The sequence below is a fragment of the Geotrypetes seraphini genome, chromosome 4, assembly GCF_902459505.1.
Source record: "Geotrypetes seraphini chromosome 4, aGeoSer1.1, whole genome shotgun sequence".
NCBI lineage: Eukaryota > Metazoa > Chordata > Amphibia > Gymnophiona > Dermophiidae > Geotrypetes > Geotrypetes seraphini.
The window spans coordinates 276,464,199-276,487,809 of record NC_047087.1 but is presented as its reverse complement, the minus strand read 5'-3'; the positions used below and the strand labels follow the sequence as shown (position 1 = coordinate 276,487,809).

At 41.4% G+C, this 23,611-nt stretch overlaps 1 protein-coding gene across 2 annotated transcripts in view; it reads left to right on the top strand.

Moving 5' to 3' along the window:
• The window catches only part of DOCK1 (dedicator of cytokinesis 1), a 926,077-nt gene that overhangs the window by 87,998 nt on the left and 814,468 nt on the right, over positions 1-23,611 (top strand). For both annotated transcript variants that reach the window (XM_033940914.1, XM_033940915.1), the window contains exons 2-3: positions 5,606-5,689; positions 14,879-14,919. In XM_033940914.1, coding sequence (XP_033796805.1) covers positions 5,606-5,689; positions 14,879-14,919 — 125 coding nt within the window. The remainder of the gene's footprint in view (positions 1-5,605; positions 5,690-14,878; positions 14,920-23,611) is intronic.

The following is a 23,611-nucleotide window of genomic DNA, read 5'->3' as shown; positions in this document are numbered from 1 at the left end:
TAGGTAAAATCAGGTCTATATAATGCACCAGGGAATGTATTGGATCCTCCCAGAGCTCATGGAACATCATCCAGATTGGTTATATTTGGAATGGAAAATTATGTCTCCTATGAGATTATCTCATGTATTAAGTATTAGATTACCTAGATATGCTAAGGACAACATAATAATATTGGACACATGGAAAACAATTAAATTTATTGATAAATTAACAGATATTCTTATAATAAAATCTACTTTTCAGTCCTTATGGTTAAACTCCAAGATACAAGTGGGCGGTGCTGGGATTTCCTGGAAGAATTGGATGCAGGCAGGTATTCGAACATTGGATGATGTTATCTCTAATGGAAAACTGCTTGATTTTTTACAACTGCAATAATCATTTGGCATTCTGAAGTCTTAACAATATAGGTGGTTGCAGTTGAAGCAAGCCATTCGGAGTGGGTTACCTGAATGGAAAAATTAAAAAAATTATTACAGCTTGCAGATCCTTTGCAATCAGACAGATTTAGTAGGACATCAGGCTGCCCAGTGGTATAAATTAATTTCTTAATTTTTGAATAAAAAGCCAAAAAATAGTCTTAGAGTACACCTGGTGGGGCCTCCGCGTGTGCGGATCGCCGGACCTGATAGACCTAAGGTCTGATCCGGAGATGGCAGCTCTTATGTTCTTATGTTCCCCAGGGGTCCTGGGGTGTTTCACTGAGGGAGATTCATTGGGTTATGTTCCGATTTCTCTGGTGGAGTTGGCTTCTTTTTTTTCTTACTGTATATGATTGGTTGATGGTTATGATTATTGGTTGGGGGGAGGGGGATTGGTATGGAGATAGAATTCCTGTGTACTCGCTTTGCTGTTGATACTGGGGGTATGGTGTTATTTGTTGAGTACGGTTGCTTTAATTTTGTTGGAACTGTTTTGAAAAATGCTTTCAATAAAAAATTTTTAAAGTGAAACCCCTCCCCCATACACAAAAGAAATGAGGCTGAAATGAACACTACAGAAGGTTCCAGGTACCTGACTCCCCTCCAAAATAACCCCCTAGGTCAATATTTGCTGTATTCTTTCAAGACCGGTGATTCAAAACTTAGTCCAGTGTATTGCAAACTTTTTCAAGCCCTGGCACACTAAACACGGGGCCGCATCTGCAGGGCCTCTGGGCAGATGCAGATGTTGATGCAATGATATCACACACATGTATGTGCATGTGTAGGGGCCCTGTGCTTGCTAACCCTGAAATTACTATACCAGTGGGGTGGGGGTGCGGAGAGGAGGACTGACTGCCTAAAGGACATGCTTCTCGTGGCACACCTGGAATCTCGCCACGGCACACAGTTTGCGATACACTGACCTAGTCCTTGGAACACACCTCATCAGTCAGGTTTTCAGGATACCCACAGTGAATATTCATGAGTGATTTGCATACAATGGAAGTAGTGTATGCAAATTTCTCATGCATATTCATTGTGGATATCCTGGAAACCTGAGTGACTGGATGTATCCTGAGGACTGGCTGAAAACACCTGCACAAGACAGAGATATGACAAGAGATTATTTTGTATGTTCCATCTCCATTACCTCATCTTGTAAGAGAGAGAGAGATCACTCTTAATCCAGAAATGTATAAATGAGATAAGAGTACTAAGAAGTGATAACAGCATTGCAGCAAGAATATTAGTGAATCAAATTGATAAGGCTTTTCTATCATGTACTGTAATTGAGTTGTAACTCATTTTTGTAATGTTTATTTAATAACCCAATTAAAAAAGAAATGATGATAAACCTGTTAAAATAAAGGATGAAAGAGTGGAAAGGGCTTCCTATGAACATTCTGTAATGTGGTGTCTTAATTGTGTCGATTAAACATTTAAATTATCTTGCCAAAGAAAACACTCTCAGAGACCCTGCTTGTTTATGAGTCAAAATTTTATTTTCCATGATAAAAATTGGTTTGAAACAATTAATCTGCCATCCACAGGGTTGTTTGGAAGCTTCAGGCCATGCTGGAGCAGAGATGGTGACATTCTATTACAGAAGACTCTTGGAGCTTTCTTAAGGTGTTTGTAGCCCTTGGGATGATGATGCTTCCATGGAGTGCCAGGGTATAATGTGGTGGTGGTTGCTTCTCATTCCTAATCATTAAATAACTGATGCGGAAATAAAACATTAGTGCACAGATTTCTCCTGTGCCATTTATGTCTACATGTAGAAATGTTGTTTTCTTAACATTGTTAGGAGAAAAGTCCACAGCAGTACTTCCCTGACGTGAATTTATGTTCGGCCTTGGTCTTTGTGATCTACTCAAGGTATTTGGCAACTAAAAGTAAAATGGTTTAAATAAATCCGCGGTATTACCAGCGTTGACAAATCAAAATTGCACGTAGTGTCAATCTGGAGAGGAAATAGCCTAGGGGTTAGATTAGAGCAAGAGCTCTCCACCCAGTCCTAGGGACCCACACACCCAGTCAGTCAAGATTAGAGAAATGGGGTAAGGAATTAGGGAAGCCAGGGTTCAAATCCTGCTTGTGTCGCTGACCCTCCTTGTTAACTTGGGGAAGTCATATTGCTTCCGCACAGATTGCAAACTCTTTGGGTAGGAGCATGTTGTCTCCCAAAAAAGAGAGAAAGTTCATATATTATTGGTGTTTAACAATTACCAAAAAACAAGGAAAAAGGACCTCAAACACCCAACCCTCACCCTCTAATGAGATTCTTACTGGGGTATGATTTTTATCATCAGTCCAAAAAACCTTGTTAATTTTTTTTATTTTTAACTATTTTATCCATCAGCTTTGTAGTCCTTTTGTAAGTCCGTAAGTAGGACTTACGGACTTGCAAAGGACTACACAGCTGATTCCAATAAGGATCTTCTTGGGGTTTTTTTGTCCCACACCATCATAAGCTAAGTGCCTTTTTTGGATCTCCGTGAATATGTGGTTACAGTTTAAAATTTTGGTGATAATTACAAAAAATCAAGTGAATTTAATAAATTAAATAGATAAAATAGTTAAAATTAAAAATTAACAAGATTTTTGGGACCGATGATAAAACCAGTAAAAATCTCATTGGAGGATGAGGGTTGGGTGTTTGAGGTCCTTTTTCCTTAATTTTTGATAATTGTTAAACACCAATAATATATGAGCTTTCGCTCGTTTTTTGGGTGACATTTATGTATATTTGAGTAAGGGCTCCTTTTACGAAGCCGCGATAGTGGCTTTAACGCGCGTGACTTTTCATCACGCTCTAACCCCCATGCTAGCCGGAAAACTACTGCCTGCTCAAGAGGAGGCGGTAGCGGCTAGTGCGGCCGGTGGTTTAGCACGCGCGTTAAACCGCTACTGTGCCTTCGTAAAAGGAGCCCTAAGTTTTTTTTTTTTTTTGTTTTTTTTTCTTCTCTCAGTGTTGTCTTTGTGATAGGAGCATGTAGTGCCAAAATACTTACCACCACTGTACAGTGCTGTATATGTCCAGTATTTTTTAATTTTTTTTAATTATTTACATTCCGCATATCCTAAAATTCTGTGCAGATTACAAGCTATTCAGGTACTGAAGCATTTTTCCCTGTCTGTCCCGGCAGGCTCACACTCTGTCTAATGTACCTGAGGCACTGGGGGATTAAGTGACTTGCCCAGGGTCACAAGAAGCAGTGCAAAATTTGAACCCACAACCCCAAGGTGCTGGGGCTGTAGCTCTAACCACTGCACCACACGCGCCCCAAATTAGTGCTAAAAAAAAATAAAAGTAGTGCTATAAAAATAAATACTACTCTTAAATTTAGGGCTCCATTTATTAAGCTGCGTTAGCGACTTTTCATCCCGTGCTAACCCCTGCGCTAGCCGAAAAACTACCACCTTCGTAAAAGGAGCCCTTAGTAACACATATTGGGAACAGCACCTATTATCTTATTATAAGCAACCCCAGAAATCTTACAATCTCTTCATGAAAAGTCAGTTAATAAATCTAAAATAAAATAGGCCAATTTACTGCAGTAGAAAAAAAAAACCTGCATAAGGCACATTAAGGCCACTTTATACCACAGTTTAGTAAAAGGACCCCTTAGTGGTGTTTGTGCATAATTTACATGTAGAGTAAGTTTAGAAGTCTCGGGGCAAAACTACCCTCATCAAGGGGTTCTTTTATTAAGGCATGCTAAGGGCTCCTTTTACAAAGGTGCGCTAGCGTTTTTAGCGCATGCACAAGATTAGCGCGCGTTATAGCCGAAAAATTACCGCCTGCTTTAAAGGAGGCAGTAGCGGCTAGCACGCGGGGCATTTTAGTGCGCGCAAAGCGCGCGCGCTAAAACCGCTAGCGCACCTTTGTAAAAGGAGCCCTAAGTGATTTAGTGCATGCTAAAGATTAGTGTGCGATAAATGCAAAGGCAGCCATTATATTCTAAGGGCGTCTTAGCATTTTGCACGCGCTAAATTGGTCAACGCGCCTTAATAAAGGACCCCCAAATACGTAGCAATTATTTATATTTTTTTTTTCCCTGTGTTAATTCTGAAAGTGTAATTAGGCACATAAATTTACTTTCAAAATTGTTACTTATGTGTGTAGCAACTTACCGTATTTTCACCCATATACCGCGCACCCGTGTAAAACGCGCACACGGGTATAGCGCGCGGAGAACACAAATTTATGTAAATAAATTTTTATATACCGCGCATGCCGCCCCGACTCTCCTTTCACCCGCCCCGACTCTCCTTTGGGCGCCCCGACTCTCCTTTGGCCCGCCCCGACTCTCCTCTCCCCCTTGAAGTCCTGTCCCCACCCTGAAAGCCTGATGCCCCCCCCCCGACATCCGATTCACCCCCCCCCCCCGCAGGACCGCTCGCACCCTTACCCCGAAGGACCGCTTGCACGCACTCGCACCCGCACCCCCACTCCGAAGGACCGCTCGCACCCCCACAGCCTCCCGACCCCCCCCCATCATGTAGAAGCTCCTACATTTGTCCTGCTGCTTCCTCTTCCGGCGGTCCCGGCCCTTCTGTGAGCCCTGCGTCTGCGCTGCTTCCTCTTCCGGTGGTCCCGCCCTTTCTCTGAGAAAGCCCTGCAGACGCAGGGCTCACAGAAGGGCCGGGACCGCCGGAAGAGGAAGCAGCAGGACAACGGTAGGAGCTTCTACATGATGGGGGGTCGAGAGGCTGTGGGAGTGCGAGTGGTCCTTCGGGGTGGGGGTGCGGGTGGCGAGTGCGTGCGAGCGGTCCTTCGGGGTGGGGGTGTGAGCGGTCCTGCGGGGTGAATCGGACATCGGGGGGGGGGGGGAACTATGTAAAAAAAAATTTATACAACGCACAAGGTTATGCACGGTTTGTAAAAATTGTGTATAACGCGCGCGTTATATGCGTGAAAATACAGTACACGCTTATGTGGGCTGATAGAAAATTATTCTTTGAAGGCAATCACATCATTCTGTTCAAGCTTTTCGTGTGCTGTGGCATGCTGTCATTATAGTGTGGTGATTAAATGAAAAATTGCCTCTAGGTGAGATTTTACTGGTTTGTCAATAATACAAGTATCATGATGTATTTACTGTTTATGATAAATTTGTTGCTTTTCCTACTAGTAATGTTGCTTTTGTATTTTTTTTTTTTTTTTCTTCTCTAGCACTTTACAATTATGATGCCAGGGGAGCAGATGAACTTTCTTTACAGATTGGTGACACAATACAGATATTAGAAACTCATGAAGGTGAGTAATCTCTCTGACATGTTTCTTACTGTTACTCCGATGGTTCACTGTTTCTCATGCCAACCTGTTTTCACTAGAACAGATGGTGACTAGAGTAGACATCTGATTTCTCATGTGAAACTCTTCCTAAAGAGTGTGTGTGTGTTTTTTTTATTGAGAGGCTGTGTTTTTCCAGATTTGTTTTTCTTAAAACTCGGTGGTAGCATCTGTTAGGTGTTCCTGCTAGTCACTGTTTTATCTGAAGGCGTCTCTTGGGCTGTGTGTTGAGGCTTCCTTTTCATGAAATCGTAGTAATCCAAATATGAATTGCATCCTAAATTCTGCAGTTTTTATTTTAAATAGATGAATGACAGAGGGATATATCATGTTCCCATGTTTTATTTTTTCATAGAAACACAGGAAAATTAAGGCAGATAAAGGACTGTCTATCCATGCCATCTACTATTTTCTCCTCTCCCTTAGAGATCCGGTATACTTTGGCGTAAGCTTTCTTGAATTAACACACATTTTTATCTCCACCAGAAGGCCGTTCCAAGCATTCACTACCCTTTCCATGAAAAAGTATTTTCTTAGGTTACTTCTGAATTTATCCCCTTTCACCTTCATCCTATGCCTTTTCATTCCAAAGTTTCTTTTCAAATAAAAGATACTTGCCTCAAGTACATTTATAAAGACAATGCTAAAGAAGAGAAAAAACTCTCACAAAAAATGTAAAATGTCACCCAGAAAAGAAAGAAAGTTAATATGTAATGGTGTTCTATGAATTAAAAAAACAAGGATCAAAAGATCTCAAACACCCAACCCTCACTCTCCAATGAGAGGCTTACTGGGGTATGATTTTTATCATTGGTCCAAGAAACCTTGTATAATTTTTAATTTATTTATTTTACAATTATAAACTTATTAATTTAATTAATTGATAGCAAAAAATCATGTAATTTCATCACCAAGTGAATTAATCACCCCGAATTTAAAACTGTATCCGCAAATTTATAAAAGTCCAAAAAAAGACTAGCTCATATTGATGTGGGACAAAATGGATCAAAGCCCAAATGGATCAAAGTTGGAATCAGCTGTATAGAACTTTGGAAAATACATGAAGTCCAATCTGGTCTGACAGTGGCTCAACCGTTTCACAATATGCTGCTTCTTCAGGGACACAGTGTGAAAATCATAAAATATGTAGATTTCCAGATATGATTATCTTTGGCATTTCAATATAGAGCAGGATCCTATGTGTGTTCAAAAGAAGCAGCGTATTGTGAAACTGTTGAGCCGCCATCAGACCAGATTTGGATTTCATATATTTTCCGAAGTTCTATACAATGGAGCAATCTCAAAATTTACCACAGAAACTTTAGAGTTCACAGTACCTGCTAAGGAAATTAATGAAGATAAGTTCTGCCGTTCCTCTGCTGACTCCAGGAGTTCACACAGTGATTGTTGTACACTTCCCCCTCCGTATTCGGCACAGAGCCGGCCTATGAATATTAAAAAACCGTGAATAATATTCGGGCTGGTTCTGGCCCTAACCCATGCTTCCCCTGACTATTTTAAGCCCTGAAAGCCCCCCCCTTTAAGCCTTACCTGGTGGTCTAGTGGGTTTTCGGGGCAGGAGCGTCATGCGTGCTTGTACGTGGTGCGCGTGTTGTCGGGGTGGCGGCCAGCTTGACTCGCGAGTTGAGAGGTCCTGCGCATGCTTCTGCAGGATGGTGGCCGGATTGAATCGGAAGCCAGGAGGCACTGGTGGACGGCAGAGGCATCGGCCGAAGCAGGAGGGCAACCGCACAGGGACCCCGAGGGAAGGAAGCCACCACGCTGAAAGGGCTGCAGCACCCATCCCTGGGCCACCATAGCAAACTTTGGTTGTAGAACGAATCTTCTGAATTTGCATTATGGCCTATGGGGAACTTTGCTTTGATATACAAGTACTTTGGCTTACGAGCTTTGGATGAATAAGTGCCTGTATATATGTAAACCACAAAAAGTTGGAATACAAAGTCCTATCCCCTTTCCCTCTTCATGAAAAGGCGGTTAATAAATGCCAATAAATAATCCTAATATTAAGAATTCAAAATACACGCAATCACATCTAAATGTGGGAGTGTGTGGTGCAGTGGTTAGAGCTACAGCCTTGACACCCTTGAGGTTATGGGTTCAAATCCTACACTGCTCCTTGTGACCCTGAGCAAGTCACTTAATCCCCATTGCCCCAGGTACATCAGAGTGGGAGCTTGCCAGGACAGTTAGGGAATAATGCTCGAGTACCTGAATAATTTGTAATCTGCATAGAATTGTAGGATATGGAGAATATAAATTCTTTAAAAAAAAATTTCACATTATTTAAGGATCCTCGGAATGTAGTGCAGTGATCTTTCCTTCATTCATTTCTTAGAAAAGACTGCTTCAATCTTCATCAATCCTTTATATACATTATTAAAATTATTACTATTAATTTTATTCTATTTAATTTACGTTTTTTAGAAATTCTTAAAAAACTGAGCTGGAGCACTTATCTTATTTGCTGAAGCTCTGTCGGCTGGGGACTTCTACCGACATGTTTTGCCCCATAGGCTGTATCAAGACTGTCCTCTTATGTTGCTAAACACCACAATCAAGCCCAATTCATTCTTTAGACAAGACTGCAAGAATATGAATTCTTAATATTGTGATTATTGTGCCAAATAAGTTGTAACTTGAGAATAAATAATCCTAAGCATGAGGGTTGTAGCAGTAGTAGGCATTGGACCCTGTGTGTTAGCAAGTACCTGTATGGGTTTCAAGTTTATGCAACGTATTGTGAATGGTAATTAGTAGCAAGGAATCATTCATACCACATTTACAAAAACTCTTGACATCACACCATCTATATGAAAAATTATAAAACAACGGAGAAAAATAAACCTCAATTGTGAGGGGCCGGGACTACACAAGTACCCGAGCCAGCTCACATCATCACTGATTTATGATAAAACTCCGTGTACATTTAAATAAATAGTTTTCATTCATGCGTGATTAACGTTTTTCAAAGATTATTTTCAAAGATTTTTTAGTGTGAGCAATGTAAACAGAATCCAATATATTGGAACATATCAACAGGATGAACAGAATCCAAAACTGACTAAAGCATTAGCGAGGGCTACAGCTCGACTTTACAAATATGAGCAGTTGTTGAGGTGTGGGGTCTAGGACAATAGTAAGAGAAAAAACATCCACTCATCTGAAGGTGTGAAATGACTCAAAAAGTTCTAATTGGAACCTTTTGAGTCATTTCACACCTTCAGATGAGTGGATGTTTTTTCTGTTACTATTGTCCTAGACCCCACACCTCAACAACTGCTCATATTTGTAAAGTCGAGCTGTAGCCCTCGCTAATGCTTTAGTCAGTTTTGGATTCTGTTCATCCTGTTGATATGTTCCAATATGTTGGATTCTGTTTACATTGCTCACACTAAAAAATCTTTGAAAAAAAACTTTGAAAAACATTAATCACGCATGAATGAAAACTATTTATTTAAATGTACACGGAGTTTTTTCATAAATCAGTGATGATGTGAGCTGGCTCGGGTACTTGTGTAGTCCCGGCCCCTCACAATTGAGGTTTATTTTTCTCCGTTGTTTTATAATTTTTCATATAGATGGTGTGATGTCAAGAGTTTTTGTAAATGTGGTATGAATGATTCCTTGCTACTAATTACCATTCACAATACGTTGCATATACATTCTGATTACATACGATTGGATTTCCTAATACATTTAGTTGTACAACTTGGGTTTCAAGTTTAACAGGAAAACCCACACAGGATGAGGGAGCAGGGCTTGTGAAAGATAATACAGGCCCCCCCATGCTGATTGCCACTACTGGGTAGAGATTTCCAGAAGGAGGGTGAATGGGACTGGATTTGGTATCCTTACCTATAGTTTGAGAGCCAAAGGGTTAACATGAACCAGACGCTGACGGAGATCAATAATTGCAAGCTGAAGTTACAGGCCAGTTTCTGGAGAGCATTGATTCCTTCCACTAACAAAAAAGGGACTATATTTCTGACCTGGCTTTATTTCTTATAACCATTTACACAGTTGTCAATTTTTTCCACCACATAAACCTATAAGAATAGAACAATTCTTTAAAAACAAAATGAAACTTCTTTGCTAGGTTTATCTCTGTGGAACTTAATTTATGGATATACAGTGAGCAACCTAAGCTTTGGATAAGTATTTTATAACTAAGTACTGTAAGTGGGGAAATAAATTACTCAGTGGCAGGCACTCTGTACCAGAATGTCCAGACATGTTTCTGTATCCAGATGGTTTGAATGTGAGTCATTGTGATCTGTTTCTTAATGTTTACTTAGCTCATGGTTTTTAACCAGAAATGTTTATTATTTTAAATAACTCCCAAGTTCAAGTGCCTTTTATCCAATATTGTATCGTTTTTGTGCACATAAATACTTTTTTATGCAAACACTTAGGACTTCTTTTACTAAATGGTGCTAGAGATTTTTAGTGTGGACCAGCGAGGTGAATGCTACAACACTCATAGGAATTCTACGAGTATCAAAACATTTTTTTAAAATTATTATCTTTATTCATTTTAAAGCCAAAATAAGTGCAACATATTTTACAGACATTTTACACTTTAACAATACTTAAATTCTATCAAATTATATTTATGACAAATACATATATCAACCTCCCCCTTTATACATACCCAACAATTGCATTCTAAATAAAAATAACTCCCCACCCTCCCTAGACATGCATGATTAGCAATAGAAATGTCTGCTGTGGCTTTATAAAAGCCAGCATTAAATGTTAAATATAAGCACTAACATAGTAGTTTCCATATTTTTTTGAAGGGCTGTTAGTTCAATTAAAAGAACCCAGTGTTCAAAAGTGAATTAGTTGATGTAATGTGGGCGGGGAGCACTGAGGAGAAAAGCTAATATGTCTTAACTAACTCCCCCCCCTGTTACTAAGCCACAATAGAGGTTTCATCACCGTTCCCGTCCCCGCGGATAACCACGGGAAACCATCTTCATGTCATTCTTTAAGGAGAGAGGGAAGAATCAGAGTATGAATGGCCACAACCACTGACCCGCAAGCTTTGCTTTGAAGAATGCTGGTGTAGAAGGACTGAGGTTGAAATAGACACTAGAAAATGACATGGGATTATTTCCTGCGGTTATCCGCGGGGATGGGAACGTGATGAATTTTGTCATCGTGTCATTCTCTGATTTCTCTGATTTCCCAGAGCGGTAAATGCTCTGACGCTGCTCCAACACTCGGAGAGATAAAATGTTATCCCCGCAAATACTCCTACCCCTGGTTTACTGATGACCTAAAAACTAAGAAAAGAGAACTGAGGAAAGTGGAAAGGAAATGGTATAAATCAAGGCTTAACAGTGACGGGTCCAAATGGAAGGAACTGCATGAGGAATATATGTTAAATATATTTATTGATTTTTAAATCATGTAATCAAGAATTAACTTGTACAGAAAGCAAATTAGCAATTCTATAGAGCAAGAAACATTCCAATAACATTTAGATCATGTATAAACTAAAATGCTCAAGTCCTCAAATTGGATCCAAGGTTTCTTAGCGAAAACAAAAGAAAAAGAATTGAACAAATGTACACTCTTTCATATGAAGTTAGCTAGAAGGCTGATTGCTGGGATTAATCAGTAATCTTAGAGCTTATGGTTTTTCTGCCTCCAAACGGGAGAGCGCTTAAAAAGAAGTCAACTGATTAGGCTCAAAGAAAACATATTTGACTGATCGGTGATGTACTATACACTTACAAGGATGTCATAGATAAAAAGTAGCACCTAAAGATGTAACACCTGGCTTCAACATAAGAAATTCACGGCGACGCTTTTGGGTCTCTCGTGATAAATCAGGAAATATCTGCACTTTACAACCCATAAATTCTTTCTATTTTTAAAGTATAGTTTTAACAACCAAACTTTATCAATAGAGAGAGCTACTGTTACAATCAAAGTACTTGGTTCTATAGCCTCTTTATCAGATTTTTCCAATAACTCCGATACTTCCAATAATCCTTGGTCCGACGACTTTTTTAGCAATTTAGTCTTGTTAGGTAAATAATAAACTCGTGATAAGGGAGGTAATGAATCTTCTGAGGCCCCCAAAACTTCAAGAAAATATCTTTTAAACATTTCTCTAGGTGGTATCAATGGTAGCCTAGGAAAGTTAATTAATCTTAAGTTATTGTATCTGGAGTTGTTTTCCAAATTCTCCATCTTTCTCCTAAGATTTATATTATCTTTCATTAAAGTTTCCTGTAGTTGTTTAGATGATTTAATTTCCTGTTCAAGCTTTTGAACAGAGGAATTAGAGGCAGTCATTTCATTTTTCAGTTCTTTAAGTTCAGTAGAATGTTGAGACAGTTTCCCCTCAATTAACTGAAGTTTGGGACTTATGGTCTTCACTAGTCCGGCCATAAGATCCCATAGTGAATCCAGAGTTACTTCTGAGGATTTTTCCAAAGAAATTAAAGGTAAAGAAGTGTCATAGTGCTCACCGTCCAGTTGATTAACTTGTCGCTGTCCCTGAAGGCTAACTCGCCTCTCCTTAGATGATTTCCCCTCAGTTTCTTCAAAGGAGCTCGTATCCATGAGAGCTCCTGTCAGCAGGCTCTGTGATGGACTACTTGCCTCAGGGGAAGGCAAGACCCCGACACCCGGGTTTCCCTTTAAAGGAGCTCGTATCCATGAGAGCTCCTGTCAGCAGGCTCTGTGATGGACTACTTGCCTCAGGGGAAGGCAAGACCCCGACACCCGGGTTTCCCTTACCCCTTGGAGAGCTGCTCAACTGTGGTTGCGGGGGCGATGCCCTAACTTCGGGGCTCAAAGATGTCTCCAATCCCGGAGGAATCACCACGGCCTCGCTGACGCCGCTACTCCTCTGCAGGACTCCCTCAGACGCCGAAACTGCATGAGGAATATAAACAAAGCCACCCTAGAAGCTAAGGAAGATATACTACTCCCAACAACTATTAAAGACCCCCAATAGATTAAAAAAATTTTTTTTAATTGACTAAAAATATACAACGTTGCAAGGGGACAATCAATGCCTTAACACCAAGCTTGATAGCAAGACGCTCTCAGACTACTTCGTGATAAAGTTGACAAAATATGGTTTCACCTTGACTCTGGCACACTACAGATGTTCTCCCCCCCTGACTCTGACAAGATAATTAAAACTATAACTGGGAACCTATCTTACTTGAAACTCTCTCCCATGATGACATCGCCCAGATACTAGACACTATTCGCCTTTCTGGCTCCAACCGGGACCCCTGTCTGCCACGCCTCCTGCTGGCTGAGAAAGATGCCTTTGTAGACTCCATCCTTCCTCTTATCAATACCTCTCTACAAACAGATGTAGTGCCTGCAAACTGGAAGTCAGCAGTCATCAGACCAATCATGAAAAAACTCACGCTCAACACTAACGTGCCCAGGAACTTCAGACCTTTTTCCAACCTACCCTTCATCTTCAAGATCCTGGAAAAAACAGTGTTAAAACCAATTTCACTCCTTCATCGATGAACAAGGAACCCTATCCATCTTCCATTCAGGAAATTTCACAGTACTGAAACCATCCTTCTCGACATTGTTGACGACTGCTAAAAATTAATGGATAAGAGTGATGATATCCTTCTGGATCTTAGCGTGGCATTCAACACTATTGACCATCCCTTCCTTGTTGCATGGCTCTCTGAAATTGGAATCCAAGACACTGTATTACGATAGTTCACCTCCCTCCTAAACCAAAGATCCTAAAGCATACTGCTCAACAATGAGCTTTCAAAACCAAAACTGATCAAATACAGTGTTCTGTAGGGGGCTCTGCTATCCTCCCCCCTTATTATTCAATTTCTATATTAGACCTGTCCTAGACATAACCTACAAATACCAAATACAGATCCACTCCTTTGCAGATGACATCCAATTATACCTACGGCTAGGAGAAAACTGGGATGCCCAAATCACAAAACTCCTAAACTGCCTCTCGGAAGTCAAAAACAGGATGTCCGTCAACAAATTGCAACTAAATGCCTCCAAAACAGAACTCCTTTGGATCTACAAAGAACGCTGCAACCGCGTCCATCCCTCGCTGCACTGGGACTTGACTACCATAACTGCAAAAGATCAAGTACGCAGCCTAAGAATACTCCTTGACTCCAACCTATTGCTCTCCAACCATATCTCTCAGGTGGTATCTTCTTGGTTTTACTACCTATGACAACTCTGAAAAATAAGGAACTTATTTTTAGAGTCCGACTTCATCCAACTATTCTGCCTTATTACTTTCCCGCATGGATTACTGTAATGCGCTATTCAATGGTCTCAGGGCGAAGAACGTACAATGTCTCCAGCATGTACAAAACATGGCAATCAGACTTCTAAAAAAAACAGATCCATGCCCACAACCCTGTCTTCAAGTCTCCATTGGTGGCTCACTGGCTGCCCATAGGCAAACGTGTCTTCAAGGGCCTGATGCTAGCATTAAAATACTTGCATCACTTGGCACCGGGCTATGTAGCGACCAAGCTCCCTTGGTACGTGCCGAACAGGTCCCTCCACTCCCAGGATGAAATATGCCTCAAAACACCCCCTGGTCGTGCCCTTTAACTGCAAACCGCCAAACAGCATTCCTACTCCCACTTCATGCTGAGCCACTGCCATCGACAGCCCCTACAGATAAGACTCCTCAGCTTTAGGAAAGCAATAAAAACATACCTCTTCACCTAACCCCTGTCCATGACCAAAAGATTTCATAGAAATGTACATTGGTATTAAATCCTGTTATGTGTCGCGTTAGGATAAAAACATGTCAAAATATCTTGTACAGTAACTATAGCAAATTTAACCTGTAAACTGTATATTATATATATATATTTGTATTAGATCCCTAGTTCGAGGTAGGATAACAACTTGTATCGTAAAATTTGTCCTGAATCTATGGCAAATTGTAACCTGTTTAACTGTACATTATGTATGTGTAACCTGTAACCTATTCTGAGCTCTCTGGGGGAAAACGGGATAGATGAATTAAATAAATAAATAAACCTTGTACCATGGCTTAGTAAAAGTGAGGGTAAGCAACTTATTGAAATGTGACATTATTTATAAACTAACAGTATCATTCATATTTTTTTGTAGGTTGGTACAGAGGATATACTTTAAGAAAAAAGTCTAAAAAGGTAAATATTTTCTGGAATAGGAAGTTTACCATTAAAACAAATACTATTAAGACATTTTATACTAGAACATTCTTTTTCTGTTCCTTAAAGAACTATGTAGCTGGGTAGATGTATCTGAAAATTGTTGCCCTCTGTTCAGCTAAAGCTATCCATTGGCTTACACAGTGTGAACACTTTTAGCGAGATGGAAATGAGGAATTCCTGGAGTCGGGAAACAATATGCATGATTTGCAAATCAGTGGTTATTTTCTGAGAAATATATGTCCCACATAAATTGGAGATGGAAAGTCTGCTTGTACTTGATGACTGTGAACCTTAGAGATAGTTTTCAAATGGAAACTACCCACTTACCGTAATTTTTCTCATGTACTTCATTCATTCTTGATTACTCACTTTTTTTCTTGACCACAAATTCTAATAATACAATTAAACAAGCAAGATGACAAAAAAAAAAAAAGTCCCAGTGTACCAAAATGACAAATGTTCTATCCAGATGAAGCAAGGAGTGAATCTAAGAATTGTGCTGAAGCTGCATAATTTTAGGATTAAAGAATGTAAGATGTATTGTCCTCTTTTTCCCACAACAGCAATTGTCTGAGAGCAAGTTTGGAGAAAGAACCCAGGGATATAGAACCGGTTTGAAGGAAAGGTTCAAAGGTTAAAGCAGTTCTGCAGATAGTTTAGTAAAAGGGGTTGAAAATAAAATTTTAACTATAAACAGATACATAAATGTCGAGTTAAAGTATGCATGTAGTTGGAGGCCGTGAGAGTCTTAATTGGTATTCACCTTTCAGGTTTGGACTGTTCAACTTGGACATTAAGAAACAGTTTTAACAGTATCTTCTGGCTTTAGTTTCATCCATTGGCTTTGTTTGGTGGAAGGTCCATTGTCCCTCCCCACTTCTATTTTGCACCTGTTCTGTCTTCTTGGCTCTGCATCTTGCTGGACTCCTTGTGGTTCCTTTCCATTCACCTTTTGCACCCAGAGGAGAATGAGTTCCATATAGAACTGTATCCCTCATTTGAGTCTTTTATTTTGCCATCTATAGGTTGTCTGTTGGGTAAACTCATACTGCTGATTACAATATGAAGCACAGTAGGTGGGAAAAACAGTCAAAGTTTCCAAGTTTATTATTTCTTTGATATACGGTCAATAAAAATGTAACTAGATGGTTTACAATTCTGACGTCAGGCCTTTGGCTTCTACTCTGCAGATTAGAGGGCGACTCTTGGCCTTCCTGATGGAATGGCAGGCCATCACCTCAGACTGTTGAGGCTTGGAGGTTCTTTGGGACGGCTTCAAATTGGAGTTCCACTGTCCTTTGGGTGAATCTCTTCATAAAAACACAAATAAACACAGTAGCCACTGCGGGAACTTGTGTTGGCCATTTTGAGACCGCATGGTGCAGGAGCATAGGAGGATTGTTCTTGCCCTGGCTCACTGCTGGACCCTCAGGGCTTAAAGTAGGCCTGGGGAGAGACCTGTGATGGGTCTGAGAGGGGGAAGGCTCAAATATAAACTGAGACCCTCATTTTTTAGCCTTTTTTTGGCCCCCAAATCTAGAGTATATACAATATATGTGTTAGATATCAGAATATGGCAAATTATTGAAAGCTTCTATACCACTACTGGGGGGGTCAATTCAGAGCGGTTCTGTAATGGTGTTACAATACATGTTCTACTGTAGGATTATAAAGTAATCAGAGGCCATCTCGGTGGAAAGTAAATACAAACATGCGATTACAGTGAGCTCCTGAGATCAATTTAAAGCACTAGTAAAATGTAATTTTGTTATCTGTGTCTTTGTTTTCTTTGAAAATGGGCTGCAATGTATGGAGGTACTTCAGCTGTGTGGGCTATTTAGTTGTATTCATAAAAGAATATTACATCCTGGAAATGGTAGATATCTTCATCTTTTACAGTTGCCATCTAAATATTATACTATATTTTTAGAGGTTATTTTGATTTTGGACCCTTTGAACTTTTCATAGAAAAGATGGTCTGTACAATGGTATCCTATGTAGGCAAATGAGTTGGAAAGATCACCTAAGGTCATTCCCCCTCCCCCCCTATTTTAAGTACAGTAAGACATGGTAACCAAAATCAGAGGTCATAGATATTTGTTTTCCTGTATTTTGCAACCATGTTTAAAATATTGCATTTCCAAAAAGATTTGGAAACCTGTCATGTGGTGAAGGTTCTGTTTTCAGATTTCAGTTCTCTTGTGTTTGTTTTTGCATGTTCCAGCCTAAGGAAAGTAATTGCATGGCTTGGTAATGTGGTGAGCCCCTCCCATTTGTTCATCAGTTCCGCTCTTTGTTTTTCATTCTTATAATTTTTGATTACTTTGCTGTCTTGCCTGTAAAGACTGAGGAAAGTGAGAACCTGTTTCCATCAAAAACACTTTGCCGTCCTTGTCCAATCCACCATCCTTTCCAGACTGGACTATTGCAACTCTATCTTCCTAAGCCTAACAAAGAAAAACCTTCAAAGACTCCAGCGGATTCAGAATGCCGCTGCTAAGCTTATCTTCGCAAAAAACAAATTCAACCACGTCTCACCGCTTTTGTCCAAGCTCCACTGGCTTCCGATAATCTCCAGAGTCCACTTCAAATGTGCCTGCCTTACTTTCAAGATCCTACACGGCATCCTCCCCCCCTTTATTCCTCTTTCTTGGAATTCCTCTAACCCCAATTCCACCAGATCCACCCAAAAACTGAAACTCTCCTTTCCCTCTCTAAAAGGCATCTCCCTTGTAGGAAAACTAGGTTCCTCCCTCCCTTTTAGAATCACTGAGCTCTGGAACAATCTTACCTCTCCTCTTAGGAATCTGAGCTCCCTCCAACTCTTCCGTAAACATCTGAAAACCTGGTTATTCTCAAAAATGTAACTCTTCCTCCCTCTCTGATCTTCTAGTCCTCTAAATTTCCTCTTCATCCTTCCCTCCTCTGGAGTTCCTTTCTACCCTAACTCCTGTTAACCGTGTCGAGCTTTGCGAATGTAGAGATGATGCGGTATACAAACCTAAGGTTTAGTTTAGTTTAGTTTTAGAAGTAAATAGCAGGAGGAAAACCAGTGTTGTGCAAAACTAAGACTAAATATTTTCAGGGGTCACTTTATCAATTATGAAAGAGCTATTTGCAGCTATACTAGGCAGGGGTCTAGCCCCCCTAAATGTGATGAGTTAGTATTTTCAGATTTCAATCCACTTGCTGATTTCTTTCCCCAGTGGCACCATTTTTAAAAAACGGAGCTTGCCTAGTCCTTGAGTCAGAGAAGTCAGGGTACTAAATAAGAGATTGTGTTCCTATCGGTGTGGTAATTTTTCTGCAATAAAATAGCATGCAGGCCAACTATTTTATTTATTTATTCATTCAATTTTCTATACCGTTCTCCCAGCGGAGCTCAGAACAGTTTCCCTGTCTGTTCTGGTGGGCTCACAATCTATCTAATGTACCTGGGACAATGGGGGGATTAAGTGACTTGCCCAGGGTCACAAGGAGCAGTGTGGGTTTGAACTCAGAACCTCTGGGTGCTGAGGCTGTAGCTTTAACCACTGCGCCACACTCTCCCCCTTACTGCAGCTAAATAAATGTGCCTCTGAGGGCTAAGCTTAATTTTTTTTAAATGCTATTTTGCTAACATACCAGTACATGTTATTTACATTAGGGTTTTTGTTTTTTTTAATGCACATGAATTGCATTAGCATGCCTTAAGCCAGCAATACACTTTAGGAAATCTCTAATCCTAAATTTGTACCTGTGATGTCTGGAGCATCACTAGGATTGAATCTTGGTTTCTCTCATTCTTCTTGGGGCAAGAGTGATTACTAATTACACCTGCTCCATCAGCTGACAACAGGAATGTAGAGATGCCCTTATGGATGGCAGGAGGGGATAGATTTTTAAAACCTTTTCCGGGTTGTTTTTAATTTTTGGACAGGTGGTTTGAGGGAGGTAGGAGAGTACATGTCCTCGTATTAGGCCTTTGGTTCTAGCGAGTAGAATAGGTGGGAGAGGACATTTTGACAGATTACACTGGCCCTTTAAAATACCACCCCTGGGAGCATTGACCTGGTTGTTAATATATTCTGTGCCAGTTGATTCTAGATGACCTTGGGAATCAGACTTCTACTTAAGGTTCAAAAAAGAATTAAAAGCTTTTTTTATTAATGCCTTTAAAATTAAGGTTGAGATGTAGACTGTTTATAGTTTTTTTGTTTTGTTGAGCTTTGTTAGTTTTAAAACGTAAGATGGGCAATATTTGAGAAAGTTGATGAAAAATAACATTTTGAGTCTTATTTTGCCTTTGTGGCTTTTGTGATACTGACCTTTTTGATGTATAATTCTGTCTGACTTTTCTAGGTTTTAGGTTTTGATAGTAAATTTTTTATATTGTGCATTTGACATATGATTAATAATTAATTTCTCTTTGCCGCTTTTATATATCCCACGTAAATTCATTAAAATGCCACATAAAATCATTAAAAATGCCTTCAGGTAGCTGGAAATCAATGACCACAAAGTTCATGATCTGCAAGCCCTGATGTTGGGGACAGACTTGGATATTGTTGCTATCACAGGGACATGGTTCAGTGATTCCCATGGATGGGATGCAAACATACCGGACTATAATCTTTTTAGGACAGACAGAGATGAGCAAAAAGGTGGAAGAGTAGCTCTCTATGTAAAGACCACTATCCCAGTGACTGAAATGCAGGGGACCTGGGGAAAGGGAGAAGCGATATGGATCACTCTGAAAAGAGAAGATTGATCTTCTAACTATGTGGGTGTTGTCTACAGACTTTCCAGCGCAATCACAGTAAACTGATAAAGATCTAGTGGCAGATACACAAAAGTTGGGAAAGAAAGGGGAGGTGAGGTTGTTGGGTGACTTTAACCTGCTAGATGCAGACTGGGCAGTTCCATTAGCAGAGTCGGGAAGAAGTAGAGAAATCATGGATGCCTTTCAAGGGGTTCTGCACAGACAAATGGTGACAGAACCCATGAGAGAAAAAGCAATACTGGATCTGGTCCTCACAAATGGAAAGAGTGTCTCTGATGTCTGAGTGGGTGCCCACCTGGGAAGTAGTGATCATCAAACGGTTTGGTTTGATATAACAGCTAAAGTGGAGGGTGGCCACACAAGCTCAAAGTCTGGATTTCAACCATGTGGACTAGAAAACTGGGGAAATACCTGAAGAAAAAGCTGATAGGATGGGAAGGCATAAGAGAAGTGGAAAAACAGTGGTCCAAGATGAAAGGAGCAATAAAAAAGGCCACAGACCTTTATGTAAGGAAAATAAACAAAAACAAGAGAAAAAGGAAACCGATAATGGCTCTCTAAACTAATGGTGGAGAAAATAAAGGCAAAAGAGTTGGCATTCCTAAAATATAAAAAAAATACAAGAGGAGGAGGAATACAGAAAGGACTACCAGATGAAATTGAAGGAAGCCAAGAGAGATTATGTATGGCAAAAGTGCAGGCAGAAGAGCAAATAGCTAGAAAGGTAAAAAGGGGACACAAAATTTTTTTTAGGTATATTAGTAAAAGGAGGAAAACAAAAAATGGAATTGCGAAACTGAGAGTGATGAGGAAAAAGCAAATTTGCTAAACAAGTACTTATGTTCTGTATTCACAGAAGAAAACCCTGGAGAAGGACCGCAAGTGGCTGGCAAAGTTACACATGAGAAGGGAGTGGATAGCACATCGTTCACAGAGGAAAGTGTTTATGAACAACTAGAAAAATTAAAGGTGGACAAAGCAATGGGACTGGATGGGATCGATCCCAGGAAACTGAGAGAGCTCAGAGAGGTTCTGGCGGGCCCTCTTAAAGATCTGTTCAGTAAATCCTTGGAGACGGGAGAAGTTCTGTGGGACTAGAGAAGAGCAGATGTGGTCCCTCTTCACAAATGTGGTCGCAGAGATGAAGCAGGAAACTATAGGCTGGTTAGCCTCATTTTCTGTTAATGGAAAAATAGAAGCATTGCTGAAAGAAAGGACAGTGAATTTCCTAGAATCTAATGGGTTACAAGATCCAAGGCAATATGGGTTTACTAAAGGTAAATCGTGCCAAACAAACCTGATTGAATTCTTTGACTGGGCGACTAGAGAATTGGATAGAGGATGTGTACTAGATGTAATTAGGAAAGTGAAGTGAAAATTTCAACCAGAAGAGAGGATACAAGTTAGCATGTACAGTGGAGTACAACCGTCTATGGTTTAAAGAAAACAAATGAGCAGATTCTGATTTGTATTTGGATCGTCCCTATTTGACTTCTTCAGCTCAATTAGAAAATGTTTAAACATTTGCCGCCAGACACTATCCTTAGATATATCTGTTTTTCCTTTTTTTAAATTGTAATTTGATTATACAGTGGTACCTTGGTTTACAAGTGCACCAGTTTGCGAGTGTTTTGCAAGACGAGCAAAACATTCGCAAAATCGGCGCCTCGGAAACCGAGCGTGCCTTGATTTGCGAGTGGCACCCCCTGCGATCCGGCACCCCCCTGCCACGATTGGGCACCACCCCCCGCCGTGATTGGGCACCCCCTCCCGTTGCTTCTTACTGTCATCTGGGCACCGGCACCGGCATGTCCTGTGCTTTGGTGCAGGTGCCCGAAGATCGGCCTCCTTTTCATGCTGGGCCTTGAGCATCTGCGCATGCTCAAGGCCTGCGAGTTCATGTTCTCTCCGAGATTCTCAGAGATCTCAGAGAGAACGTGAACTCGCAGGCCTTGAGCATGCGCAGATGTTCAAGGCCCAGCAAGAAGAGGAGGCGGATCTTCGGGCACCAGAACCAACGCACAGGAAATGCCGGTGTCGGTGCCCAGATGACAGTAAGAAGCGGCGGGAGGGGGGTGCCCAATCGCAGGGGGGGGGTCTTCGTCAGGGGAGCAATGCTGGTTCTCGTGGGGGGGGGGGAGGAATGGGGTGGGAAAGTATCAAAGCTTTGATAAACGAGCATTTTGGATTACGAGCATGCTCCTGGAACGGATTATGCTCGTAATCCAAGGTACCACTGTATTTGAATGTAATTATTTTCAAATAAAAATATTGCACAGAGGGAATATATATATATATATATATATATATATATATATATATATATATATATATATATATATAAAATCCCACACACACACACACACACTCGCATCAAGCCACAAACTGTATTACATTTGCTCACAACATTGAGAAAAGAGCAGATCTGTTTAAGGGACGGTATAAAAGAACTGTTGATTACTTGACTGCCCTAGTATTTCAGTGAGCCTTTTTCACTCTTATCAGTGGTGTATCCAGACAACCAGCTTTGGGTGTTCCTGAGCCCAAAGTGGGCATCTCTCTCTTTCTCTCCGCCCCCCACCCCCTTGCAGCCCATTCAGCAACTCTCTTTTCCCACCCCCCACCAAGTGTGCCATTGAGCCCTGGTCTGCCCCGCACCTCCACAGCTGGGATTGCGGTGAGCGGGAGTCGCCCTTCCCTGTAGGCATGGAGGTGTGGGACTGCTACTGCAGCATAGCCCAGAGGTAGTGCCTGAGCCACTTCGGTAAGCTCTTCCATGGCCTGTGCTGCATGGGCGAGTGCCAGGCCATTACCCCCCACATGCTCATTGTACCACCGTATGAGAGACTGGGTGGGGCTGCCCAGGCCCGCCTATAGCTACGCCCCTGGACTCTACCTATTGTGGATACACTAAAATATTTAGGGGTGCTAATTGACTGTCGGCGTTCATTTACTGACCAGGATACTATGTTGGTAAGAAGGGGCTTTATCCCAGGACAAGCAGGCAGCATATTCTTGACTGATGGGTGACGGCACCGACGGAGCCCCGGTACGGACAATTTTAGAGTGATTGCACTCTAAGAACTTGGAAAGTTCTAGCAGGCCGCACCGCGCACTCGCGAGTGCCTTCCCGCCCGACGGAGGCGCGCGGTCCCCAGTTTCTTAGTTTCTGCGGAGCTAAGAAGACGCGTCCTTTTCAACGGCTGTTGAAAAGATATTTTGTATCGCCTTCCCGCTCGCGAAAACCCTGTGAGGAAATACTATTTCCTTTTTTTCTTTTATTCTTTCTTGTTTTTCAAAAAAATAAAAACTTTGCTTTTTTCGGTTCGCCCCGGCGGGGCCTGTTGACACCATCGAGGCCTCGGCCTTCGATTTGGCAGAAGCCGTTTTTACTTTCATGCCCCCCCAACCCGGGTTTAAGAAGTGCCAGCGGTGTGCACGGCCCATTTCTCTGACTGACCCGCACAACTGGTGTTTACAGTGCTTGGGTCCAGATCATCGGGCTTCCACCTGCACCCACTGTGCCACATTGAAAAAACGAACCTTGAAAAACCGTCAGATTCAGCAACGATTGTTGTTTGGTGCCGATATGTCTGACTCTGCGGCATCGACACTGACATCGGCCCCGTCTCAGTCGGCACCCACCTCTTCGACACCGCGTGACACCGTGCCGGCGTCGCAACCATCAGGTAAGCCGGCTAAGAAGCCTTCCCCGCTGGAGCGTCCTCCGGTCTCTGTAGCAGCGAGCCCAGTCCTGCCGACCTCAAGGAGCCCGCGGAAGCGCTCTGCCCCTATTGAGGTGAGTCCCTTGACCTCGGGCTCCTCATCCTCGGGGCGTCGAGCGGCACCGCAGGTACCGCAGAAGAAAAAAGCGGTACCGGTGCCTTCGCTGGACAAGCGAATTGC